At 45.1% G+C, this 27,620-nt stretch overlaps 3 protein-coding genes across 3 annotated transcripts in view; 1 reads left to right on the top strand and 2 right to left on the bottom strand.

Annotated features, from left to right (window-relative positions):
* LOC311590337 (speckle-type POZ protein-like) overlaps positions 1-27,620 on the bottom strand; it is a 399,822-nt gene that overhangs the window by 150,412 nt on the left and 221,790 nt on the right. The window lies entirely within an intron of this gene.
* LOC311590213 (speckle-type POZ protein-like) lies at positions 5,130-6,925 on the bottom strand (the record flags this gene model as incomplete). The annotated part of the gene is given in 3 exon segments (XM_084769089.1): positions 5,130-5,932; positions 5,935-6,255; positions 6,812-6,925. Coding segments are annotated over 2 exon segments (1,050 nt in total). The 5' UTR covers positions 6,182-6,255; positions 6,812-6,925.
* On the top strand, positions 17,961-19,049 carry LOC311590212 (speckle-type POZ protein-like; the record flags this gene model as incomplete). Its single annotated transcript, XM_084769088.1, has 1 exon — positions 17,961-19,049. One exon carries the CDS (start codon positions 17,961-17,963, stop codon positions 19,047-19,049), a length of 1,089 nt encoding a protein of 362 aa, XP_084625214.1.

Raw genomic sequence — 27,620 nt, 5'->3', positions numbered from 1 at the left:
TTTAATCCCAGCACTTGGGAGGCAGAGGCAGGCAGATCACTGTGAGTTCGAGGCCAGCCTAGTCTACAAAGTGCCAGGACAGCCAAGGCCACACAGAAAAACCCTGTCTCAAAAAACAAAAAACAACAACCAAAACAAAACAAAAAACCCAGGAGGTCCTAGAAAAGCTGTGATAGTACAGGCAGCTCTGGAGGGAGGGCAGGAGAGGAGGAGGTGCAATAAACCCACCCACTTGTGCCCATGGAGACTGCAGAATTGCATCTCCAAAGGTGAGGGGATGAGGTCAGGTGAAGAAGGCTGGCCATGAACTTAAAGAGCATTGGTGCACGTACCTCAGCCTCAAAGAGGGGTGTCTGAGGCTCAACAGTCACTTCCTGGGATTCAGAGAAACATTTACACCCACCAAAGAAGAAACTTATCTGGCTGCCACGGGTGAAGAAGCGGGTGATAAGCAGTTGGTGAGCCAGAAGGGGAGCCTGTGGGTGGTGGACTGGAGGTGAGGGATAGGGTCCCAGGGCAGCTCAGACCCCAAGGAGGAGCACAGGAACCTGGAGAGCCTGCCTGAGTCATAGGACCGAGTGTCAAACCTCAAGTGGAAGTGTACACTAGCAGCTGGGAACCAAGAAATCCCACAAAGCCACACAGCACAACAAATCTCACCAAGAGGTTTACTGGGAGGGAGGAACCCAGGAGGATGGCTGCCTCTCCTCAGGCAAGACACATCAGAGATCAGAGAAGAGACAGGGCTTGTATAGGATGTCCTGAGAGAGGGGAGCTTTCCAGGTAGGGGACTGCTGGGATTTCAAGTCCAGAGCTTGGACTTTTCACTGTGTAGGGTAGGCGCTAGGTCTGGCCTTTAGGGGAATTTGAGTGTTCTTTGGGTGGAAAATGGAAGTTGGAGGTCCTCAGGCATGGGTCCTGGCCACCCACTGGCTTGAGGGCCTTAAAGATAATACTTTCTGCCCTGGGATCTGACTCCAGGGGCCGAACAGATCCCAACACCTCCCAAAGACCCCAGCTGCTTGACTGGGCTACAGGTTTTCACTCTGCCTAACTAGGCCAAGTTTCTAACAATTCCTGAAAAAACCACAAGTTATGGACAGCTCATGGGCAGCTAATCAGCTTATAGAAGAAAATGGCCAGATACCATGTTTTTATTACTTCGTGACCTTGGTAAAGAACACAGCTGTCCCCATGCAATCAAATTAAAAGCCAACACCTGAGTAAGAGCCAAAATTTCAGTGACTCAAAAGTCCCCAGTAACCAAACAAACAGCCAGTCTTGAATCCCCTGGTACACTCTGACTCAATTCTGTTCTCACAGGTCCCTCCAAGTGTCCATAAATTTAGCCTGCGTGCTCATTTCGGGGAGAGGGTCGCCCTCCAGTGCTAGATTAAAAGCACTCTTTGACATGAACTCTGGTGCCCTATATTTGACCACAACCCCTTGATGGGGAGGCCTGGTGGCACTCAGAGGAAGGATAGCAGGCTACCAAGAAGAGACTTGATACCCTATGAGCATATACAGGGGGAGGAGGTCCCCTCTCAGTCACAGACATAGGGGAGGGGGGTAGGGGGAAAGCGGGAGGGAGAGAGGAATGGGAGGATACGAGGGATGGGATAACAATTGAGATGCAATATGAATCAATTAATAAAATATTTCCAAAAAAATGAATAAAAAAAACCCACTCTCTGTTTTTGCATACTGCCGTGGAGCCTTTCTTCAGCAGACAACTCCGACCCTAACACTTTGCCCTTAGACACTTCAGCTTTTTCTATTGCTGTTATTCTTAGGTTTGGTCTCATCATTGTGTTCCTGATTTCCAGGATATCTCATAGAACGAGTCTTTTAGGTTTTAATGTTTTCAATGGAAATATATATTTCTTCTATCAAATGTTCAGTGCCTGAGGCTCTCTCTGCTTCTCCGGCATTCTGATGGTGATGCTTGTAGCTGTAGCTTCCCTTCACTTACCTAGACTTTTGACTTCCAGAATTCCCACTTTCTTCTCTTTATTGTTTCTATTTATATTCTCAAGCTTTATGTAGTTTCTCCTTTTTTCTTTAGCTGTTTGTATTTCTTGGCTTTTTTAAAGAAATTTGTTCATATTTCCAGTTTTATTTTTGTTTTTGGAGACAGGGTTTCTGTGTGTAGCCTTGGCTATCCTGGAATTACTTTGCAGACCAGGCTGGCCTTGAACTCGTAGTGTTCCACTGCCTCTGCCGCCCAAGTGCTGGGATTAAACGCTTGCGCCACCACTGTCCCGCTCATCTTTAATTTTGTTTCTTTAAGGACTTACTCACTTCTTTGTTGTTGTTGTTTTTGTTATTTGTTTGTTTGTTATGAGACACGGCTTCTCTGTGTTGTAGGCCTGGCTGTCCTGGAACTCACTTTGTAGAGCAGGCTGGCCTCAAACTCACAGAGGTCAGCCTGCCTCTGCCCCCCAAGCGCTGGGATTAAAGACTTCGGCCACGACAACCCGGCTTGTCTTTTCTCTTGTTCTTCTAAGGATTTATTCACTTTCTTCAAACCTCTGTCATCGTCATGAAGTTCCTTTTAAGGTTTATGTCTTGTGCCTCAGCTGTGGTGGGGTATTTGGGGCTTGGATCTAGAGCAGCAGAAGAGAGGAAGATGACAAGCAGCTTTCTTGGTAGGTTTGACCTGTGGGTTATCACGGAGCGATTGCGTTTGTGGCTGGAATAGAGCCATGAGTGGAAAAGAGGGGGGTCAAAGGGGATTGTCTGTGGGATCCACAGGCGATGTAGACAGGGGGTGGAGGAAGGAGGGCTGCACATGGTGTTCTGTCACAGCTATGGGGGTGAGACTGGGGGACTGGATTGGCACGGAAGGGGGGAGCGATGAGAACCTTCAGTTGCCTCACCTGTTTCCCTGCCCTGCTCTGCTGCCCTGTTCCTAGTGAAGGCCTGCCGTGTTGGGGCTGGGATGATGGGGGGGGTGTTGGGGTAAGGAAGACTTGGGGAGAAGATCTGTGTGACCCATTGGAGGCGGGGGGAGGGAGGGGAAATGGGGTCATACAGGAAAGAAAGACTAGAGAAGACTTTCTCCTACAGAGCTGGGACTAGGAATGGGGAAATTTGGAGAGGGGGGGGGGCAAAGGGTGGTACATGGATCTGCCTTTGGACTTCTTGTTACCCTGGAAAGAGTGGCCCTTGGCTTAGCATGGGGGCCTGTCCTGGGCTGGTGGAGACTGCAAAGAAAGAGCAGAGGGGAGTTAGAAGGGAAGATGTGCGGTATCCATAGCAGATGGGAACAGTGGGCAAACGAGGCCCTCACAGGAGGTCTGCTGCAGAGGTGGGCATGACACTGTGGCACTGGGTCTGTGAAGAGTGGGGAAGGTCTGCAGCAGTCTGCCTGGTTTCCTGGCAGACATGGCATGGATCCATGTTTCTCAACACTTTCCAGGGGCGTCTATTGAACCTTTCAAAGAGGTAGAATATCAGAAATCCTGCATATCAGGGGTTTCCGTTATGAGCCATAGCAGTAACCATATTACAGTTGCAAAGTTGCCAGGAGTGGTATAAAGAAGCTGCAGCTGCGCTGGGTGTGGTGACTTCCTTGACCATCTTGGCCTTTTCTTCTCCTTTTCCATGAGCCTGGTGCTGAGGTGCACGCCTTTCATCCCAGCACTCAGGGAGATAGAAGCAAGTTTGATCTCTGTGAGTTCAAGGCCAGCCTGGTCTACAAAGTGAGAGCAGGACAGCCACTCTACACAGAGAAACGCTGTCTCAAAAAAAATATTGTAGCCAGACGAACAGATGCAGAGACCCACAGCCAAAGATTAGGCAGAGCTCAGAGAATCATTTTTTTTTTGAGACGAGGTATCTCTGTGTAGCCTCGGTTATCCTGGAATTGTTTATAGACCAGGCTGGCCTCAAATTCACAGAGATCCACCTGCCTCAGCCCCCTCTGAGTGCTGGGAATAGAGGCATGCACCACCTCACCAGGCTCATGGAAGAGGGGGAGGAAGGATTGAAAGGGTCAAGTGGTCAAGGACACAAAAGGAAAACCTACAAAATCAACAAACCTGGGACTATGGGGGATCACAGGGACTGAACCATCACCCAGAGAACGTCCGTGGAGCAGAACCAGACCTGCACACATGTGTAACAGTTACAGCTTGGTTCCCATGTGGCCTCTAACAGGAGGAATGGGGAATGGCCCTGACTGTTGCCTGCTTTTAGGTCCCTTTGCCCTAAGGGGACCACCGACCACCTTGTGTAGTGTCAGTAGAAGATGCCACCAGGTGTACTTGACATGCAAAGGTGGGTTGATACCCATGGGAGGTCTCCTCTTCCCTGAAACGAAAGAGAGGGGGGCATAAGAGGAGAGGAAGGGAAGGGAGACAAAAGCATGGGTGGGGGAGAGAAAGGGACAGGGAGGAGAGGAGGGGGGAAGTTCCAGTCTAGTGTAAAGTATATTAAATAACTAATTAATAAAAAAAATAAGAGGACTCTACAACTGATTAAAACACTTTTATTCATTTTCTATTTCATTTGGAAGGCTTTGTCTACAGAGATGTATGAGCCCATGCACACCAGGAAGTGTCTGAGATCCCCTGGATGTCCAGTCACTGATGGATGAAAACTCCTGTGTGTGCTGGGAACAGTCCACGTGTCCTCTGCAAGAGCACCATTGCTTTTGCCAACTGAGTTATCTCTCCAGTCCCCACACACTGAGTTATGGTGGGAAAAAAGTCATTGCCTTTTTCTACCCTTCTGAGTAAATGTTAATGTTTGTTTTCTCCTTGGTCCTGATCCCTTGGTCATGTGTTCTGCTCAGTTGAATCAAAAGAGGTTCCTCGACACCTCCTATAAACCATCTCTGTGCTGTGTTTCCTGCAAGCACCTAAGTTGACTCAGTCTTCAAGTCAGGAAACAAAATGAAACAATTTCAGCAAGAAGGCAGATGATAGGTGGAGCACAGAAGAGCCCAAGGCTGTCCACTTGGAGATCATTCCAACCTCTTGAAGATGTTTGAAATCCTTAGCCACCAGGCTGTCTTTCCCCAGATTCACTGGAAGTTGCTGACAACATGGGCTGATGATTCTAGGAGACAGGTGTAGGTGACAACTAAACAGGTGCTAGGATCACTCCAGGCTTTGAGAGGGGTCTCAGGGAAAAGACTGAAAGTAAGCCAGGTTCTGGAATGCTTCAGCCAACAATCGGGGATGGGCTTCCACCATTTCCTTCCACCCTGAGGTCTCAGAGACCTCGGAAGCATGAACTGTAATGAAAACCAGGGCCTGCATTTTCAGCTCTTGTGCACTGTGGAGGTCAGCCAGGAAGAGAGTGTGAGCAGCATTCTCCACTGAGAGGTCCCTGCAGAGGGCGTCCTCACACATGGCCTTCAACTGCTCCAGGCCATACCTGTCAGCAGCTGCCAGCACAGCAGGGGCCAAGCTGTGGAGGTTTGGCGCCTTCCCCGTGTAAATGAATCCCATCATCTCCTTGAAGACTTGAGGCTCCATGTCCTGGATCTCAATTTGGTCCTTTGGCTTCTCCTTCAGGTCGTGTTCAAACATGGCGCTGAAAACCGGAGAACGAGCCGCTAAGATGGCCTTGTGAGCCCGGAATTCGTGACCACCTACCCACAGGCTGCAGTCTGTGAAGAGGGAAGTCTCCCACAGCTCCCCTAGGTCAGCAGTCAATGTGCACCTTGGAACCTTTATTGAAGATGCGGTGTCCTGTCCGGAGATGGTGTAGGCGTCTCCGACCACACTCACCTTGCAGAAGAGAGTGAGCCTGTCGTCCGGGAGTAGCCAATGGGTATGGGACAAGAGGAAATCTCGAAGGATGAACTTTTTGAATCCCCTGTATTGACACGGCAGGAACTTAAAGATCCCTGTGCTTCTCACATCTTGGGATCTCTTTCCTTGAGCATTTATGATATAAATTCGGAAGTTGCCCAAACTGGGCTCTTCGGACAGCGCCATTGCAGGTAAACTGACAGGTAATCTCGGCTTTCTTCATCAATCCCATCAGGGTAGAGTCTCAAACACCATTTCGGGCTGTCACTGGCTCCTGATGAAAAAGGTGGGCTTTCCATGGCTCCCCACATTCCCCCCAGGCAAAAAGAGAAGTTGCTGATGGTCCACGTGTAGGAGAATTTCTGGACACTGATCCGTGTGGCACCCCAGCTCTCGGGAGCCAGGTTCCCTGACATTTCTGCTGCCTGAGGGAGTTTGAAGGTTAAAGTGGATTCAAAACCAAAGAATCAAGATTTGCTTCCTCTTCACCCTGTAGGATGCAATGATACATGCTTTTTAGATTTTTTTTAGCTTCTGTTCCCTGCTCTGTTTCCTCTTCTTTGAGACTGGAAACCTGGGCCTCTGAGATTTTCTATCTGGATTTCAGTATTAATTTCAGGGAAGACAGTTCAGGCCCCAAGCTACTCTTTACGTCACTACATTTCTATTTCCCACATTGAATCTTAGGTCAGTTAGTAACATGTTTTGGCCAATATACACAGGTGTTGAAGTGTTTGTAACATTTTATACCTTTCTACTTCAAAATGTGCTCCATTCGTCATGGTTCTGTAGAGTAACATACTTACAGAATGAGTCAATCTGCCTCTCTCTCTCTCTCTCCCTCTCCACACACACACACACACACACACACAAACATACACACACACACACACACACACACACACACACACACACACACTTACATACATATATACACACATACATGCATACATGGGATTTATTAGAATGATTTACAGGCTGCAGGCAAACCAATGCAACAAAGGCTGACTGTGTACAGACAGTCCTTGAAGCCAGTAGTTACTCACTCCACGAGGCTGGATGTCTCAACTGGTGTTCAGTGTATGCTCGGATCTTGAAGAAGGAGGTTCTAATGGCACTGAATGTGTGAACTTGCTGTCAAGGTCAGAGCACGCAGGCAAAGAGTCGAAGCTTCCTTCTCCACGACCCAATATATACTCCCAGCAGAAGGTGTGACCCTATTAAAGGTGTGTCTCTCAGACCCAAGACCTGGATTAAATGTGTCTCTTCTTGCCTCAATATCTGGATTAAATTTGTCTTCCTACCTCCAAATTGGTATTCAAAGTGGATCTACCTACTTGAACTTAACCGAAATAAGTTAGCAGACTCAGGGCATCAGCACTTTATGGCTAATAAGCCCAAGTTTACATTAGCTAACTGGAGATCTCCACCGGGAGGCCTATCTATAGATCAAAGAGTCTCCTTTTATGACCCTCCTGAAGTCTCTAGCCAGAAGCCACTTTTACAGCCTCGGCCATAGGAAAACTGTGGTCAGCTTAAATTCTCCTCCTCAGTCGCAGTACAGCCAGTCCTTACAGAAGAAACCTTGGGCTCCTTTTCTTCTTCCCTCTTGAAATCCTGATCAGTTGCCTAAGCCATCAGCTCTGACCACCCAAGAGATAAAGTGAACTGGAAGGGCATCTGCATCCAGCCCCAGAGACCTGACCCTGGACCTCTTCAGAGCAGCAGCTGCGTGTGAACAGCAGAAAACATTTTTTGTACAAAAGACATAAAAGCATGAACTTTTGTTGGGATTCAGTTTATGAGAAAAGGGCCTTTTCTCTCATCTCTTTGCAGCTCATCATGTCTTCCTGAGCTCCACTAAGCCTGGGGGACACATAAACCGTTTCACTGGTTCAATCAGCTCAGCAGCTCACAGCCCAGCCCTCCTGTGACTCTGGCTCCCGAGCTGCTCCTCATCCTACAGTGCAGCATAAATCTATCAGTTGGTTTGACCCGCTGACTTTGGTTCCTCAGCTAAACTTCTTGCAGGGGGCTGAGTGGTGCCTTTCCCGACACTCTCCCAGGCTGGTTTAGGGTCCTGCTAACGGGACCAGCCTCCTTCAAATCTGCCATTTGAATGTTTGTAGGTGATCACTGCAGGGCCCCTCACTTGCAAGAAAGGTGCTCCTAATGGTGAGTCCTGTGCTCACAAGAGCATGCTCCTGGAGAGTTGGAGCAGCATCTCACAGGGGAGCTGCTGTCCTCTGGATCGGGAATCAGTGGCTATGATCACAAAGTCTCTCATTTGGGAAGGGGGACAGGGGAAGAGAAGACTGATTTTTGAGCATGTATTTAAGCCTATGGAAAATCTTTATCACCTGGCTGGGAACTTCAGTGGATGTTCTTAAATCCAGTATAGCCGGGAGCCTTTCCTCATGGTGGGATTTTCAGTACAAAAATCCATATTCTGCATTAACACAATTCAAAAATTTTGAAGAGAGCAGGAAAGACCTGTGTAATATCACCACAGCTCTGTCACAAAAGACACTTATAAAAGTCCTTTGATCCACCTGAGTCTGCACTCCAGGTGTTGATCATTTACTTACCATAATGTAAATACAAGTTGATTAATAAATTTTACAATGGCCATTTTATAATCGTAGAAATGGTGTTGGGTTTTTTTAACCCCATGATTATTTAATGTTATTTACATAAATATTTTTAATTACATGGTAATAATGCTAATAATTATAAATCCATGTCAAGCTAATAATTTCAAAAGTTTGCTTAAATAACTATACTAATAATTTCAAAAGTTGCTTATTTTCAGACCTAAAAAACAGGACAGTAATGAAGACAAAGCAGGCAGCCTGGCGAATTCAACTTAAAGGACGGCCTCTGACACAGCGAGGAAGGCACCTCAACCGTCGTTTCCTTGAGAAATTATATATGTACAGATATAGCTATACTAATAACTTCAAAGGTTTGCTTATTTTCAGGGCAAAAAGAGGACAATAATGAAGACCAAACCTCTGCATCTGTCATTACTGTTTCCTCAATAAATTGCATGCACATTAAATCAAAAAGGCTAGCCAAAAGGATCGATCCCAAAAGAACTGGGCAGAAACAGATACAGCAGGCTCTTCCAGCACTTGACCAATATTCTGTTTTTTCAAAGGGTAACAAAAAGATGTTTTCACCTTCAGACAGCAAAAAATAATTTAGAGAACACCATGTCCCCATTCCCAGTAGGTGGGGTGGGTGTCTTTGTTCCGTTACCAATGTTCACTTTTGCTTAAGGGGGTTAGCTATAAGTTAATAAAAGTTTCACTTAGGGAACTAAACCACTGGTAATTAATATCTCTCAACACCAATGGCCTCAACTCCTCAATACAAAGACACAGGCTAACAGAATGAATGCAGAAACTGGAACAATCATTTTGCTGCACACAAGAAACATACCTGATCAATAAAGATAGACATTACCTAAGAGTAAAGGGTTGGGAAAAGGTATTTCAAACAAATGGACCCAAGAAACAAGCTGCAGTAGCCATTCTACTGTCTAATAAAATAGATTTTAAACAAAAACTAATCAAAAGAGATTTGGAAGGATACTTCATACTTATCAAAGGAAATATATACCAAGATGGCATCTCAATCCTGAACATCTATGTCCCAATTCAGGATCACCCATATTCATAAAACAAACATTCCTAAAGCTTCATTACACACCAAACCCAACATATTAATAGTGAGACACTTCAACATCCTATTCTCCCCAATAGACAAATCATTAAGGCAGAAACTACATGGAGAAATTCTGAACCTAATAGATGTCATGAATCAAATGGACCTGAAAGATAACTACAGAACATTTCACCCATACACAAAAGGATATACCTTACTCCCTGCACCACATAAAACCTTCTCCAAAATTGACTGTGCACTTGGTCGCAAAGAAAACATCAACGGATACAAGAAGATGGAAATAGCCCTTGAACCTTACCAAACCACCATGGGCTAAAGTTGAAACTCAACAATAAGAGAAACAGTAGAAAGCCTACAAAGGAACTCCTACAGCTGATAAACACCTTTAGCAAAGAGGCTGGATACAAAATTAACTGAAAAAAAAAAACAGTAGTCTTCCTTTATACAAAAGAAAAACAGGCTGAGAAAAAAATTGAGGAAACAACAATTTTCACAATAACCACAAAATGCATAAAGTATCTTAGAGTAACTCAAAGCAAGCAAGTGAAAGACTTGTATGAAGAAAACTTCAAGTCTCTGAAGAAAGAAATTGAAGAAGATATCAGAAGATGGAAAGATCTCCCATACTCATGGATAGGTAGGATTAACATAGTGACAATGGCCATCTTGCCAAAAGCACTCTACAGATTCAATGCAATTCCCAACAAAATGCCAGCACAATTCTTTACAGACCTTGAAAGAACAGCTCTCAACTTCCTATGGAGAAAAACCCTGAATAGCTAAGACGATCCTACACAATAAAAAAACCTTCTGGAGATATCTCCATCCCTGATCTCCAGCTGTACTATAGAGAAACAGTGATAAAAAATGGCATGGTACTGCATAGAAACAGACTGCTGGATCAATGGAATCAAATAGAAGACCCAGAAATAAATCCATACACCTGAGGACACTTGATTTTTCACAAAGAAGCCAAATTCACACCATGGAAAAAATTAGATAGCATCTTCAACAAATGGTCCTGGTTCACCTGGATATCTGTGTGTAGAAAAATGCAAATACACTCCTATTTATTACCCTGAACAAAATAAAAATCCAAGTGGATTAAAGACCCGAACCTAAAACCAGACCCACTAATCTGTTACAAGAAAAGCTGGGGAGGAGCCTTGAGCTCCTTGGCACAGGAGACAACTTCCTGAACAGACCACCAACAGCTCAGGCTCTAAGATCAACAATTAATAAATAGGACCTCATGAAACTGAAAAGCTTCTACAAAGCAAAGGACACTGACAACAGAACAAAAGGACAGCCCACAGACTGGGAAAAGTGTTCAGCAACTTTACATCTGACAGAGGGCTAATATCCAAAATATATAAAGAACTCAAGACATTAAACACCAACAACCAAAATAATCCAATATAAGAGGGGTACAGACCTAAACAGAGAGTTCTCAAGAAAGGAATACTGAATGACTGAGAAACACTTAAAGAAAAGCTCAAGTACCTGGTCATCAGGGAAATACAAATCAAAACAAACAAAAAACCAAAACAAAATGAAACAAAAAACAGGGGCAACACAAAATCTATGTCAAAACAAAACAAGATCAACAACAAAACAGTAGGAGGAGATTTACTAAACAAAGAATGAAAAGAAGCCATGCAGGAAGGCAGAGGCAGATGCATCTCCCTGAATTCAAGGCCAGTCTGGTGTTCAAAGCAAGTCCAGGACATCTAAGGTTGGGTGGGGTGTTTGTCTTTCTGTGTCTGTCTCGCTCCACCTCTCTCTTTTTCTCTGTCTGTCCCTTTCTGCTTCTGTTTGTCTGTCTCTGGTTATACACTCTGTGTGTCTCTTTCCAGTGGTAGGAAGCCAGCCCAGCCATAAAAATTTTGACCTACAACCTGTCCTGTCTACAAGACATGATGAAGAAATGGTGTCTCAGAGCTACTGGGTGTAGGCAGCTACTGGTCTAACTTGAGGTTCATCCCAGGAGAGGGAGCTCATGCCTGACACTGTCTGGATGGCCAAGTAAAAGCTGGATAGCCCAGAGACCTAGAGTGAAACCAAACAGGACTGGAAAAAAGTTAATTAAATGACCCCTATTCTGCTATACCCATAAATCAGTCCTTAGCTCAATAATCATCAGAGGCTTCTGTAGTGGGTGTAAACATGTTTTTGTTTTGATCCCAGTTGTGGGATGCATATTGGATGTGAACATGTTTTGGTTTGACCCAAGTGTGGGATGGTGGACAGACTTATGAGAGAACAGGTGATGTTTATCCCCTTAGAAGTCAAACCACCTCAGGGGTGGGACTGGGAGAGGGCACTTGGTTTTTGCCAGCTGAAACACATCCTAGTACAGACTCTGAGAGGATATATATACATGAGCCGAAAACAAGAGGTTGGGCTTTTTGGGTCTTGGTATTGTTTGGCTGTTCATCACTCCACTTTGAGACTCTCCTAGAGAGAACAGCTCCAGGGAAGGCCCCGAGGCTCCAGGCTCCAGCTGCTGTTCTAGGTTCCAGCAGCAACTTTGGTGGAATTGCTGGTCTGCAGAACTCCTTCTGAGTACGCCAGGGGAATCGCTCCCAGGGACTAAAATCAAAAGGATCTAATTCTCCTGTTCCCACAAATCTCCTTTCTCTCCTAGCTAGAGTAGGTAGGTAGGTAGGGAGGTATAACCGTTTAGAGAACCCCAAATAAAGTAGTTTGGAAAGGGCGAAGCCTACGGGCTTCCTCTGGTATCTAGTGAGAGCAGATGCAGGGACCAACAGGGAATAATAGGTGGATCTCAGGAAAACAGCCAAAAGGTGGGGGAGAATGTCGGAGGAAGAGGGGTTGAGGACACCCGGAGAAAACAGCCCACAGAATCAAATAAGCAGGGCCCACAGGACTTCACAGAGCCGGACTGAGCAATCACAGGGCCTTTGTCTGTCAGAGCTATGACCTCTGCATATATGTTTTGATGTTTTTGTTTTTGTTTTTGTTTTTTGAGGATTTCTTTGTGTAGCCCTGCTGTCCTGGACTGACTTTGTAGACCAGGCTGGCCTCAACCTCCTAGAAATCTACCTGCCTCTGCCTCCCTGAGTGCTGGGATAACAGGCATACACTGCCACTCCTGGCTCTGTTATGATTTTTTTGTTTTTTAGCTTGGGGTTTTTGTGGTAATCCTAACAATAAAAGGGAAGATGTCTTTAACTTGTTTGCCCAATCTTGGGATTGTTTTCCTCTGACTGGGTTGCCTCACACAGCCTTGAATTGAGGGTTTGATTCCAGGGTGCCCCACCACTTTTTATTTTTTGAGACAGCATTTTTCTATGTACCCCCGGCTGTCCTGGAAGTTGCTCTGTAAACCAGGCTGCCCTCAAACTCACAGAGCTATGACTTTCTCTTCCTCCTGAGCGCTGGGATGGAGTGTGCTCCCACAGCCCAGTGCTGTGTTCTCTTGGTGTCCTTGGAAAACCTTCTGTTTCCTGAAATAAGTCAGAGGAGAGGGACAGAGGTGGGAGGAACTGGAGGAGAAGTGGAAGGGAGGACTGTGGCGAGGCTGCACTGTAAGCATGAACAATAAATAAAGACAAAAAGGAAAAAATAATTATGCCACCTCACCAACCCACCCCAAAACACACACACACAATTTTTCATAAAGGAAATTGGTCTGTAATTCTCTTTTTTTGTTGGGTCTTCATGTAGTTTGGGTATCAGGGTAACAATGACCTCATGAACATATGGGCAATGAGCCTTCTGTTGCTATTTAGTGGAATTACTTGAGGAGTATTGGTGCTAAATGTTTTTTGCAAGTCTTGGTGAATTCTGTGCTAAAATGGTCTGGCCCTGGTTCTTTTTGTGTGAGGTAACTTATTTTTTCTTTTTCTTTATTCTTCTCTCAAGCAGTACATCCCGACCGCAGCCTCCCCTCCCTATGCTCCTCCAGATTCTGCCCCCTCTACTTCCCCTCTCCTTTAAAACTACTGTTCCTAATTTTCCTCCAAACAAAGTATGCCTCCTGGGGATATCAACTGACCACAGCATGACAAAATGCACTAAGAGTAGGCTTAACCCATCACACCAGGGCTGGGTGAGGTAACACAGGAGTAGGCAGAGGGTCTCAAGAGCAGCCAGAAGAATCAGAGATGTCCTACTCCCACTGCTAGCAGTCATATAGAAGGGCATGGTTTGGAATGGTAAGATCTGTGGGACCCTCAGTAGCAGTGAGGAGTGAGGCAGTGAAGTCCCCCACAGGGTGTCTGTGGCAGAGCTCAGGCAGGGGGCCAGTCCAGGATCTCAATGATCCTTGAGGCAAATTTGTATTGCATATGTAAAGGAAGAAAAAGGCAATTAGCTTATAGAGTGCTGAGGATGGTAAAACATGGTGGTCAGCTCAGACTCAAGGTATTTTGCTGACAAACAGATCTGGATGGTCTTGAAAGTGTGCATGGCAGTGTTTAGTGTACATGCAAAGTGTAATAGAGTATGTAGATGGCAAAGGGGCAGTTATGACATCATTGAATCAAACATAATAAAAGTACAAATAGACTGCAGCTCAGTGTAGATCAGTTTGACCCTCCAGCAAGAAATTTTTCCAGGGTTTGTGGTCTTTGGGATGTTTTAAGGATGTTTCTAACAAAATGGAGTCTTACAGTTTTTATCATGGTCTCTTCAGCCTCAGCCAACCAGGATATTTAGAATATCACACTTATTGCATACAGGGGATGACATAGTTATTCCAAGGATGATTATCTTAGGCAGAGAGGAAAGACCATGAATAAAGATGCATAGACCCATGCAGGGACCATGAGTCTGCATTGGAAAAAGACAGCGAAGAAGACAGCACATTCAGAGGTCTCTGGCTCTGCTTGTGAGACACCAAAGGTGAGCTCTTCGACCTGCCCGCCTGTTGTGACAGTCAGACCCCTGACAGATGAGTAAAACACTCCTTCCATTTTCACGCTCATGGTAGGGATAATTGTAACACAATCACAACAGGAAACAGTAGCTTGTAGAAATTCACACCATCCCTTCACATATGGACTTAGCTACAGGAAGAAGATACACATGGGATGGCCCTTCTTGCTAAACCTTGAGTCCATCTGGAATGAACTCAACCCCAGAATGGAGGGCCTGCCTGTGAGAAAGATTTTGCTTCAGTTCAAGTAGGCAGATCCATATGGAATCACGATTTGGAAGTCCAAAGACACAAAGTTGACACTATATCTCAAAACAAGGAGCCACACCATTTTAATCCATGTCTTGACCCTGGCAACCACACCTTTAATTAGGCCACACCTTCCCTGCAAGACTATATAAGGGCAGGTAAAAGGGAAGCTTGGGATTTTTGCCACTTGGCCCCTGTTGGCTAGCAAGTGCAGTCCATCACCGGCATTACAGCCTGCGTCTGCAGGTTTGCAGTGTATACTGAAGACCAGCAGAGACATCGACTCCTGGACTGAACAGCTGACAGGCCTCTAGGCATCTCTGTGCACAGCCAGCGGTCAGTGGATTAGCTTGACTGCAGCCTGTAAGTCATTTTCCTCAATGCCCTTGATCTAGCTTCCTTCATTCTCTAAGTTCTGTTACTCTGAAATTTTCATGATGTCCTTGTTTTTGATAGCTGAAATAGAATTCCATGGTGTAGATGGACCACAGTTTCTCTATGCATTCTTTGGTTGAGGGACATCTGGATTGTCCAATTTCTGGCCATTACCAGTAACATTGTAGAACAAATGTCCTTGTTGTATGGTAGAGCATCTTTGGTGTATATGCCCAGGAGCGGTATGCTTGGGTATTGAGGGAGTGCTGTTCCCAAGTTTCAGAGAAAGTGCCAGAATGATTTCAAAAATGGTTTTACCCGTTTGCACTCTCACTAGCAATGAAGGAGAGTTCCCCTTTCTCCACATCCTTACCAGCATGTGCTCTGTCTTGAGTTTTTGGTCTTAGCCATTCTGAAGGTGTAAGTTGGAATCCCTGAGAGGTATTGATTGTATTTTCCTGATGGCTATGGATGTTGAGCCTTTCGTTAAGTGTTTCTTAGAAATTTCATATTTTTTCCTTGAGAGGTTTCTGTTCAGCTCTGTACCCAATAGTTTAATTGGATTATTTGGTTTGTTGGTGTTCAATTTCTTGAGTTCCTTATATGGACTGCATATTGGCCCTCTGTTGGATGTAGAGTTGGTGAAGATCTTTTCTCAGACAGTAGGCCATAGTTTTGTTTTTTGGCAGTGGCCTCTGTCTCATAGGAACTTTTCAATTTAATGATGTCTCACTTATTAATTGTTGATCTTAGAGTCTGGGCTGTTGGTATTTCTTCAGGAAGTTGTCTCCTGTGCCAAAGAGTTCAAGGATCTTCCACACTATCTCTTTTAATAGATTTAGTGTTCCTCGTTTTATGATAATGTCTTTTGTGCTCTGGCACTTGAGGTTTGCACTGTAATAACTATGGATCTAGGTTGGTTTCCGTGAAATTCCCAGATCACTTTATTTTTCCAATAAAGACACAGGAGACAGATGCTGTGGTGAAAAACCTGCTAGCTAAGAGAGGCAGAGAAAGCAGTCAGCTAACCTTCCTGCTCAGCTCACCTCCTGATGGAAAAGGTCCCAAAGTCTCATTAGCTCAGCTGACTGCCCAGGAAGAAAATACCTAGAAACCCAAGTCCAAAAGCTTCCAGAGGACAAGGAGCTCCAGCTAAAGGTCCCAAAGTCTCATTAGCTCAGCTGACTGCCCAGGAAGAAATTACCTAGAAACCCAAGTCCAAAAGCTTCCAGAGGACAAGGAGCTCCAGCTAAAATCCCAAGATCCTGTTATCCTGAAAGCTATCTTAATTGTTCCTCTACTCAAAGCCTTGCCTACACTTAATCCCTGTCAGCTGCTTGCTTGCCCCACCCATTGACCTAGGGTTAACTTTATTAAATCCTGTGTTTTTATAGCTCACAATCTCAGGGGTCACAAGGGATCAAAGGCAGTATAAACAGTTCACAATCTCAAGGACCAAAATGGGATCTCAGACAGGATTTTCTAGTTCACCATCTCAGGGATCACATTGAATCCAATATCATGGAACATATCTGTTTGCTTTTTTGACATGTAGACACGCACTAGACCAGCACAATTCATTGAAGGTACTTTCATTTTTCTGTCATATGGTTTGCCTTCTTCCTCAAAAATTACATGTGTGAGTGTATTTCCAGAACTTTTATTGGATCCCATTGATCAACCTGTCTGTGTTTATGCCAGTACCATGCACTTTTTATCACTCTTGCTCTATAGTACATCCTGAGATCAGGGACAACCATCCCTCCAGAAGATGTTTTCATGGTCAGGATTGTCTTAGCTATTCTGGATTTTTGTTGTCCCAAATGAAGTTGAGAGCTGGTTTTTCAGGAGCCGTAAAGAATTATGTTGGCATTTAATGGGAACTGCATTAAATCTGTGGGTTGCTGTGGTCATTGTTTCTTGGTTAATCCTACCTATCCTCAACCATGAAAGATCTTTCCATCTTCTCATATCTTCTTCAGTCTCTTTCTTCAGAGATTTGATGGGTTTTTTTTTTCATACAAGACATTTAGTTCCTTGGTTACAGTTACATCAAGATTCTTTATGGTTTTTGTGGCTATTGTCCAGAGCGTTGTTTCCCTGGCTCTACCCATCAGGAGATCAAAGCAGAAGCTCAGTCTCACAGCCCAACTTAGGGCAGAGTACAGGGAGTGCTATGGAGGAGTTGGGGATAGAAGGACCCATATGGGACAGGATCTCTATAAAAGACTAACAGAGTCAAGAAATCTGGGCTCATGGTCCCTGCAGATTCCTGTGCACCAAAGAAGGACCATGCATGGAGAAAAGCCAGGCACCCTGTTCAGAGGTAGCCTATTGGCATCTCCATCTCAATATGGGGCCCATAATAAGTAGAGCTGGGGCTGTTCCTGCCATGGAGTCTGTTGACTGCACTTAGATGACTTTCCCATGGCCGGGTGCTTTACCATGCCGCAGAGGAAGAGGATGTAGGTAGACCTGAGGAGACCTGATAGGCTGGGGTCAGTTGGTAGGGGAGAAGGGCTCCCCCTCTGTGAGGACTTGGATAGGGAAATCGAGGGACAAAGATGATGCCTGGAGGAAATGAGGGAGGAGGCTACAATTGGGTTATCAAGTGAAAAATATTTAAATATACATAAATTTTTTCAACAGAATGTATAAAAATTTCCCAAACACTTAAAAAGTTGTGTATTATAGGCAAAACTAGTTCCCAGTTTATCTAATTCAGTACAGAGAAAGAAATGGAGAAATGTAAGAGTCACTAGGGGCCCTGACGGTCTTGTCTGAAATTAATATTGAAATCTGGGTAGATAATTACAGAGACACACACCTTTCCAGTCTCAGCAAGTGGGGAACAAAGTGGAGGTGAGACACTAAAATTCTGAAAAGTTTTTGTTCTTATGTCCTACAGGAAGAAGAGAAACCATATCTTAATTCTTCGCTTTGGATAGAAATTGAACCTCAAACTGTCTCCAGTAGAAATGTCAGGGGACGAAGCAGTCGCAACCCGGGGCTCCACACATATTGCTGTACAGGAGATTTCCTACAGGTGGACCATCCACAACTTCTCCTATTGCCTGGAGGGAATGCCGGACCCCATTTTCAGTGGGACTTTCTCATCAGGAGCCAATGACAACCTGAAATGGTGTTTGAGAGTTCACCCCAAAGGCATTGACATAGAAAGCAAAGATTACTTGTCAGTTTACCTGGTGTTGCTCAGGAGTCTGAAGACCCCTGTTTGGGCAAAGTTCCAGTTTTGGATTATAAATGCGGAAGGAGACAAAACTGTGGGAATGATTAGCCTACAAGTCTTCAAGTTCCTTCCTGGCGACAACTGGGGATGCAAAATGTTCATCCTTCAAGATTTCCTTTTGTCCCTGGCAGAAGACCTTCTCCCTGAGAACAACCTCACCCTGCTCTGCAATGTGACCATGGTCCAAGACACCTATAGCATTTCTGAAGAAGACTGGACACCTGCGATAAAGGTTCCAAGGTGCAGATTGACTGCTGACCTAGGGGAGCTGTGGGAGACTTCCCGCTTCACAGACTGCAGCCTGTGGGTAGGTGGTCATGAATTCTGGGCTCACAAGGCCATCTTAGCGGCTCGCTCTCTGGTTTTCAGAGCCATGTTTGAACATGACATGAAGGAGAAACAAAAACACCGAATTGAGATCCAGGACATGGAGCCTCAAGTCTTCAAGGAGATGATGGGATTCATTTACACGGGGAAGGCGCCAAACCTCCACAGCTTGGCCCCTGATGTGCTGGCAGCTGCTGACAGGTATGGCCTGGAGCGCTTGAAGGCCATGTGTGAGGACGCCCTCTGCAGGGACCTCTCAGTGGACAATGCTGCTCACACTCTCTTCCTGGCTGACCTCCACAGTGCACAAGAGCTGAAAATGCAGGCCCTGGGTTTCATTACAGTTCATGCTTCTGAGGTCTCTGAGACCTCAGGGTGGAAGGAAATGGGGGAAGCCCATCCCCACTTGCTGGCTGAAGCATTCCAGAACCTGGCTTCTCCACAGGGTCCTTGGCTGGAGCCCCCTCTCAAACGCCTGAAGAGATCCTAGCTCTTGGTTAGATGTGACCTAGCCCTGTCTTCCTCAAGGGTAGACAGTGCTGTGACCAGTGACCTCCAGGTACACTAAGGCATTACTGCTGCATTTACAGTGGATCTGGGGAAAGACAGCCTGGTGGCTCAGGATTTCAAACATCTGGAAGAAGTTGAAATGATTGCCATGTGGGTAGCCCTGGGCTCTGCTGTGCTCTACCTAACATCTGCCTTCTTTCTGGAATTGTTTCATTTTGTCCACTGACTTGAAGACTGAGTCAACTTAGGTGCTTGCAGGAAACACAGTATCGAGAGATGGTTTTTAGGAGGTGTCGGGGAACCTGTTTTGATTCGACTGAGCAGAACACATGACCAAGGGGTCAGGAGCAAGGAGAAAAGAAACATTAACATGTACTCTTAAAGGTAGGAAAAGACAAAAAGACTTGTTTTCCACCCATAACTCAGTATGTGGGGACTGGAGAGTTAACTCAGGTGATAAAAGCAATGGTGCTCTTGCAGAGGACATGTTGACTCTTCCCAGCACACACAGGAGTTTCATCCATCTGTGACTGGACATCCAGGGACCTGAGACACTTTCTGGAGTGCATGGGCACATACATCTCTGTAGACAGAGCCTTGCAATTGAAATAGAAAGTGAATAAAAGTGTTTTAATCAATTGTAGAGTCCCTTTATTTTTTATTATTAATTAGTTAATTAACATTCTTTACATTAGACTGGACCTTCCCCTCTCCCCTCCTCCCTGTCCCTTTCTCTCCCCCCCTCCCTGTTCCTGTCTATCCTCTTCCTTCCCCTCCTCTTATGCCCCCTCCCTTTCGTTTCAGGGAAGAGGAGAACTCCCATGGGTATCAACCCACCCTGGCATGTCAAGTACACCTGGTGGCATCTTCTATTGACACTACACAAGGTGGTCGGTGGTCCCCTTAGGGCAAAGGGACCCAAAAGCAGGCAACAGTCAGGGCCAGTCCCCACTCCTCCTGTTAGAGCCCACATGAGGACCAAGCTGTACCTGTTACACATGTGTGCAGGTCTGGTTCTGCTCCACGGACGTTCTCTGTGTGATGGTTCAGTCCCTGTGATCCCCCATGGTCCCAGGTTTGTTGATTTTGTAGGTTTTCCTTTTGTGTCCTTGACCACTTGACCCTTTCAATCCTTCCTCCCCCTCTTCCATGAGCCTGGTGAGGTGGTGCACGCCTCTAATCCCAGCACTCAGAGGGGGCTGAGGCACGTGGATCTTTGAATTTGAGGCCAGCCTGGTCTACAAATAAGTCCATGACAACCAAGGCTAAACAGAGATACCTTGTCGCAAAAAAAAAAAAAAAAAAAAAAAAAGATTCTCTGAGCTCTGCCTAATCTTTGCATCTGTTTGCCCTGCTAGAATACTTTTTTTTTTTTAGACAGGGTTTCTCTGTGTAATCTTGACTGTCTTGGTCTTACTTTGTAGACCAGGCTGGCCCTGAACTCACAGAGATTGCCTTGCTTCTATCTCCCTGGGTGCTGGGATTAAGGGCGTGCATTTCAGCATCAGGCTCATGGTAAGGAAGGAAGGGCCAGGGTGGTCAAGGAAGCCACCACACCCAGCACAGCTGCAGCTTCTTCATACCGCTCCTCACGTTGTGGTGACTCCCAACCATTAAATTATTTCCTGGCGACTTCGCAACTGTAATACAGTTCTGCTATGGCTCATAACGGAAACACCTGATATGCAGGATTTCTGATATTCTACCTCTTTGAAAGGGTCATTAGACGCTCCCGCAAAGTGTTGAGAAACATGGATCCATGCCATGTCTGCCAGGAAACCAGGCAGACTGCTGCAGACCTTCCCCACTCTTCACAGACCCAGTGCCACAGTGTCATGCCCACCTCTGCAGCAGACCTCCTGTGGGAGCCTCGTTTGCCCACTGTTCCCATCTGCTATGGATACCGCACATCTTCCCTTCTAACTCCCCTCTGCTCTTTCTTTGCCATCTCCACCAGCCCAGGACAGGCCCCCATGCTAGGCCAAGGGCCACTCTTTCCAGGGTAACAGGAAGTCCAAAGGCAGATCTATGTACCATCCTTTGCTCCCCCACTTCCAATTTCCCCATTCTCAGTCCCAGCTCTGTAGCAGAAACTCTTCTCTGGTCTTTCCTTCCTGTCTGAGACCTCATCTCCCCCTTCCAATGGGTCACACAGATCTTCTCCCCCAGTCTTCCTTACCCCAACGCCCCCCATCATCCCAGCCCCCAACACAGTAGACCTTTACTAGGAACAGGGCAGCAGAGCAGGGCAGGGAAACAGGCGAGGCAACCCCCCCTTCCGTGAGAATCCAGATCCCCCGTCTCACCCTTATAACTTCTACAGAGCGACATGTGCAACCTTCCTTCCGCCCACACCCCCCTACATCTCCTGTGGATCCCACAGACAATCCCCTTTTACCCCCCTCTTTTCCACTCATGGCTGTATTCCAGCCACAAAAGCTGTCGCTCCGTGATAACCCACAGGTGAAACTACTAAGAAAGCTACCTGTCATCTTCCTCTCTTCTGCTGCTCTAGATCCAAGCCCCGATTCCCCACCACAGCTGAGGCACAAGACATAAACCTTAAAAGAAACTTTATGAGAATGACAGAGGTTTTAAGGAAGTGAATAAATCCTCAAATAAATAAAAGAAAAGGCAAGCCTGGGTGTAGTGGCCGAAGCCTTTAATCCCCGCGCTTGGGGAGCAGAGGCAGGCTGACCTCTGTGAGTTTCAGGCCAGCCTGGTCTACAGAGTAAGTTCCAGGACATCCAGACCTCCACACAGAGAAGCCCTGTTTCAAAACAAACAACAACAACAACAACAACAAAGAAGTTAATAAATCCTTAAAGAAACAAAGTTAAAGATGAGCTGGACAGTGGTGTTTGCCAGATAAGTTTCTTCTTTGGTGAGTGTAAATGTTTCTCTGAATCCCAGAAGTGACTGTTGAGCCTCAGACACCCCTCTTTGAGGCAGAGGTACATGCACCAACGCTCTTTAAGTTCATGGCCAGCCTTCTTCACCTGACCTCATCCCCTCACCTTTGGAGATGCAATTCTGCAGTCTCCATGGGCACAAGTGGGTTTATTGCACCTCCTCCTCTGCTGCCCTCCCTCCAGAGCTGCCTGTACTATCACAGCTTTTCTAGGTCCCCCTGGGTTTTTTGTTTTGTTTTGGTTGATGTTTTTTGTTTTTGATACAGGGTTTTTCCTGTGTGGCCTTGGCTGTCCTGGACTCACTTTGTAGACCAGGCTGGCCTCAAACTCACAGCACTCCACCTGCCTCTGCCTCCCAAGTGCTGGGATTAAAGGCATGTGCAAAACCAGGCTTTGTGGTGCATGCCTTTAATCCTAGCACTAGGGCCGGGCGAGGTGGCGCACGCCTTTAATCCCAGCACTCGAGAGGCAGAGGCAGGCAGATCGCTGCTAAGTGAGTCCAGGACAGCCAAGGCTAACATAGAGAGAATCAGTCTCGAAAACCAAAAACAGAAAACAAACAAACAAACAAACAAAATCTCAGCACTAGGGAGGCAGAGGCAGGCAGTTTGCTGTGAGTTTGAGGCCAGCCTGGTCTACAAAGCAAGTACAGGACAGCCAGGGATACACAGAGAAACCATGTCCCAAAAACAAACAAATAAAAACAAAACAAAAAAAAAAAAAAAAAAAAAAAAAAGGCGTGCACCACCATGCCTGGCTCCAATAGCTTTCTGTAACAGAATTAAGTCAAATTAACCCTAGGTCAAGAGGTGGAGCAGCACCAGCTGACAGGGATTAAGAGAAAGGAGGGGCACTGACTTAAGGAGTATTTAAGACAGAGTGCTGAAGAAGAGCTTTGGGGGATTTTGACTTTTAGCTTTTGGCTTTTTCCTCTGGGATATGAGTTGAGTAGGAAGGTCAGCTGGGTGCTTTCTCTGCCTCTCTGAGCTAGCAGGCCTTCACCTTAGCCTCTGGCTCCTGAGTCTTCATTGGTAAATCAAACAGTTGGGACTTGTTTAAAGAACATTGATGGGCCCTAAATTTATTCACTTTTGCAATTGAACTTGATGGGAATTCCCATTAGATAATCAGTTCAAAATGGTATCTTAGGTTCTAATAGTATTTGGGACCTCTGGGAATACTGTAAGCAGTCAGAGAAATGAAAAAAAAAAAGGATTCTCCTTTTGTATTTCTCATTTACCCACTCCAAGCCCTCATTGTTTTGTTCTCTCTCTCTCTCTCTCTCTCTCTCTCTCTCTCTCTCTCTCTCTCTCTCTCCTTCTCTTTCTCTCTCTCTTTCTCTTACATACACACACACATACACACACATACACACACACTGTGTAAATGTCCTGCTGTTTAAGTTAGTGTTGAAGCATTGCACCATGACTGAATGGAAGCAGAGGAGCGGACCCCTGCAGTGTGCACACATCCCCTACACACTTTCCCAGGCTGGTGCATTTCTACTTCCCTATGGCAGCACCCTCCAATTATGACTATGGCTTACTTTTAATTTTTTTTTAATCTCTAAGCTCAGGAGGCTCAGGAGGAAGAAGACAAGTTAGATGGCACCATTGGTGAAATATTCTGTCTTTTTTCCAGTGTGTAGGAAAATGAATGCAAGTTAAACTGGAACCATTTGTGAAATATTCTGTCTCTTTTTCCAGTGTGTATTTCTAGCCTATTTATGAAAAACCAGGTGTCCATAGATACATATTTAGGTTTATGTCTCAGTCTTCAATTCCATTCCATTGATCAATATGTCTGCTTTAGGCTGATACCATACAATTTTCATTACTGTAACCCTATAAGACAACTTGAAATCAGAAATGAGGAGAAACCCCTTAGTTGTTTTATTACTCAGGATTGTTATAGCTATCATTTTTGTTGTTGTGTTTTTGTTGGGTTTCCATATGAAATTGAGAACTGTCTTTGAAGATCTGTGAAGAGTTGTGGTGCCATTTTGGTGGGGATTGCATCCAGTGTGTAGATTGTTTTTAGTAAGGTGGTCATTTTTACTATGTTAATCCTCTTGATCTGTGAGCATTGGGGATATTTCCATCTTCTTATATCTTCTTCAACTTCTTTCTTCAAAGACTTGAATTTTTGTCTTATAAGTCCTTTGATTGCTTGGCTAAAGTTAGCTCAAGAAATTTATATTCCTCGAGGATATTGTGAAAGGTGGGTTTCTGGATTTCTTTCTAATTCTGTTTATCATTTTTATTTGGGAGCTCTGCTGACTTTTGTGAGTACTTTGATATCCAGGTACTTGATGAAAGTGATTATTAGCTGTAGAAGATCCAGGGTGGAATTTTTAGGTTCACACATCTACCGTCATATCATCTGCAAAGAAGAATATTTTGACTTCTTCTTTCTAATCTGTGTGCCCTTTATCTCCTTCAGTTGTCTCGTTGCTCTTTCGAAGACATCAAGTACTGTATTCTATGGGTAGAGAGAGTCGACAACCTTGTCTTGTTCCTGATTTTAGTGGAGTTGGTTTGAGTGTCTCCCCATGTAGGTTGATGCTGGCTGTGGGCTTGCTGGATCCTGCCTTTATTATGCTCAGTTGTTGTGTCTCTAATATCTCCAGGATGTTTCTCATGAATGGTGTTAGATTTTGTCAAAGGCCTTTTCTACATCTAATGAGATGATCACGTCCTTTCATCTTTCAATTTGGTTATACAGTAGAATCAATGTATTGATTTTTGCATGTTGAACCATCTCTGCATCATTGGCATGAGGAGGAACATGGTGGATGAGCTTTGATGTGATTTAGGGTTTGGATTTTGAGTATTTTATTGAGTACTTCTGTAATTTTTCATAAAGGAAACTGGTCTGTAATTCTCTTTCTTTGTTGGGTCTTTATGTAGTTTGGGTATGAGGGTAACAGTAGCGTCATGAACAGATTGGGCAATGACCCTTCTGTTGGTATTTAGTGGAATTATTTGAGGAGTATTGGTGCTAACTGTTCTTTGGAAGTCTTGGCGAATTCTGTGCTAAAATGGTCTGGCCCTGGTTCTTTTTGAGCGAGGTACCTTATTTTTTCTTTTTCTTTATTCTTCTCTCAAGTAGTACACCTGGACTGTAGCCTCCCCTCCCTACGTTTCTCCAGATTCAGCCCCCTCTACTTCCCCTCTCCTCTAAAACTACTGTTCCTACTTTTCTTCCAAACAAATTACACCTCACAGGAATATCAACTGACTGCAACATGACAAGATGCACTAATAGTAGGCATAACCCATCACGCCAGGACTGTGTGAGGTAACACAGGAGTAGGCAGAGGGTCTCAAGAGCAGCGAGAAGAATCAGAGATGTCCAACTCCCACTGCTAGCAGTCATGTAGAAGGGGATGGTTTGGAATGGTAAGATCTGTGGGACCCTCAGCAGCTGTGAGGAGTGGGGCAGTGAAGTCCCCCACAGGGTGTCTGCTGCAGAGCTCAGGCAGGGTGCTAGTCCAGGATCTCAATGATCCTTGAGGGAAATTTGTATTGCATATGTAAAGGAAGAAAACTGCAATTAGCTTATAGAGTGCTAGGGATGGTGACACAGAATGGTCAGCTCTGACTCAAGGTATTTTGCCGAGAAACAGACCTGGATGGTCTTGAAAGTGTGCATGGCAGTGTTTGGTGTACATGCAAAGTGTAATCCAGTATGTAGATGGCAAATGGGCAGTTATAACATCATTGAATCAAACATAACCAAGGTACAAATAGACTGCAACTCAGTGTAGAACAGTTTGACCCTCCAGCAAGAAATTTTTCCAGGGTTTGTGGTCTTTGGGACGGTTTAAGGATGTTTCTAACAAAATGGAGTCTGACAGTTTTTAACATGGTCTCTTCAGCTTCAGCCAACCAGGCTACTTAGAATATCACACTTATTGCATACCTGGGGAAGACATAGTTATTCCAAGGATGATTATCTGAGGTAGAGAGGAAAGACCATGAGTAAAGGTGCATAGACCCATGCAAGGACCAAGAGTCTGCATTGGAAAAAGACAGCGAAGAAGACAGCACATTCAGAGGTCTCTGGCTCTGCTTGTGAGACACCATATGTGAGCTCTTCCACCTGCCCACCTGATGTGACAGTCAGACCCCTGACAGATGAGAAAAAAGCTCCTTCAGTTTTCATGCTCATGGCAGGATTAATTGTGACACAGTCACAAGAGGAAAGAGTAGCTGTGTAGAAATTCACACCATCCCTTCACTTATGAAACTTTAGCTACAGGAAGACGATACACATGGGATGACCATTCTTGCTAAACCTTGAGTCCATCTGGAATGAACTCAAACCCCAGAATGGAGGGCCTGCCTGTGAGAAAGATTTTGCTTCAGTTCTAGTAGGTAGATCTTTTTTGAATCCTGATTTGGAGGTCCAAAGACACAAAGTTGACACTATATCTCAAAACAAGGAGCCACACCCTTTTAATCCAGGTCTTGAGCCTGGCAACCACACCTTTAATTAGGCCACACCTTCCCTGCAAGACTATATAAGGGCATGGAAAAGGGAAGCTTGGGATTTTTGCCTCTTGGCCCTTCTTGGCTAGCAAGTGCAGTCCATCACCGGTGTTACAGCCTGCTTCTCCCGAATTGCAGTGTATACTGAAGACCAGCAGAGACATCGCCTCCTGGACTGAACAGCTTACGAGCCTCTTGGCATCTCTGTGCAGAGCCATCGGTCAGTGGATTAGTTTGACTGCAGCCTGTAAGTCATTCTCCTTAATGCCCTTGATCTAGCTTCCTTCATTCTCTAAGTTCTGTTACTCTGAAATTTTCATGATGTCCTTGTTTTTGACAGCTGAAATAGAATTCCATGGTGAATGTGGACCACAGTTTCTCTCTGTATTCTTTGGTTGAGGGACATCTGGATTGTCCAATTTCTGGCCATTACCAATAACACTGTAGAAAAAATGTCTTTGTTGTATGGTAGAGCAACTTTGGTGTACATGCTCAGGAGTGGTATGCTTGGGTATTGAGGGAGTGCTGTTCCCAAGTTTCAGAGAAAGTGCCAGAATGATTTCCAAAATGGTTGTACCCATTTACACTCTCACTAGCAATGAAGGAGTGTTCCCCTTTCTCCACATCCTTACCAGCATGTGCTCTGTCCTGAGTTTTTGGTCTTAGCCATTCTGAAGGTGTAAGATGGAATCCCTGAGAGGTATTGATTGTATTTTCCTGATGGCTATGGATGTTGAGCCTTTCGTTAAGTGCTTCTTAGAAAGTTTATAGTTTTTCCTTGAGAGTTTTCTGTTCAGCTCTGTACCCAATATTTTAATGGGATTATTTGATTTGTTGGTGTTTAATTTCTTGAGTTCCTTATATGGACTGCATATTAGCCCTCTGTTGGATGTAGAGTTGGTCAAGATCTTTTCTCAGACAGTAGGCTATAGTTTTGTTTTTTGGCAGTGGCCTCTGTCTCATAGGAACTTTTCAATTTAATGATGCCTCACTTATTAATTGTTGATCATAGAATCTGGGCTGTTGGTATTTCCTCAGGAAGAGGTCTCCTGTGCCAAAGAGTTCAACGATCTTCCACACTATCTCTTTTAATAGATTTAGTGGTCCTCATTTTATGTTAATGTCTTTTGTCCTTTTGGACTTGAG

Source organism: Acomys minous (genome assembly GCF_964271855.1).
Source record: "Acomys minous genome assembly, chromosome: 19".
Classification (NCBI taxonomy): Eukaryota; Metazoa; Chordata; class Mammalia; order Rodentia; family Muridae; genus Acomys; species Acomys minous.
The sequence above is the reverse complement of the archived record's forward strand: the minus strand, read 5'-3'. Positions and strand labels throughout refer to the sequence as shown.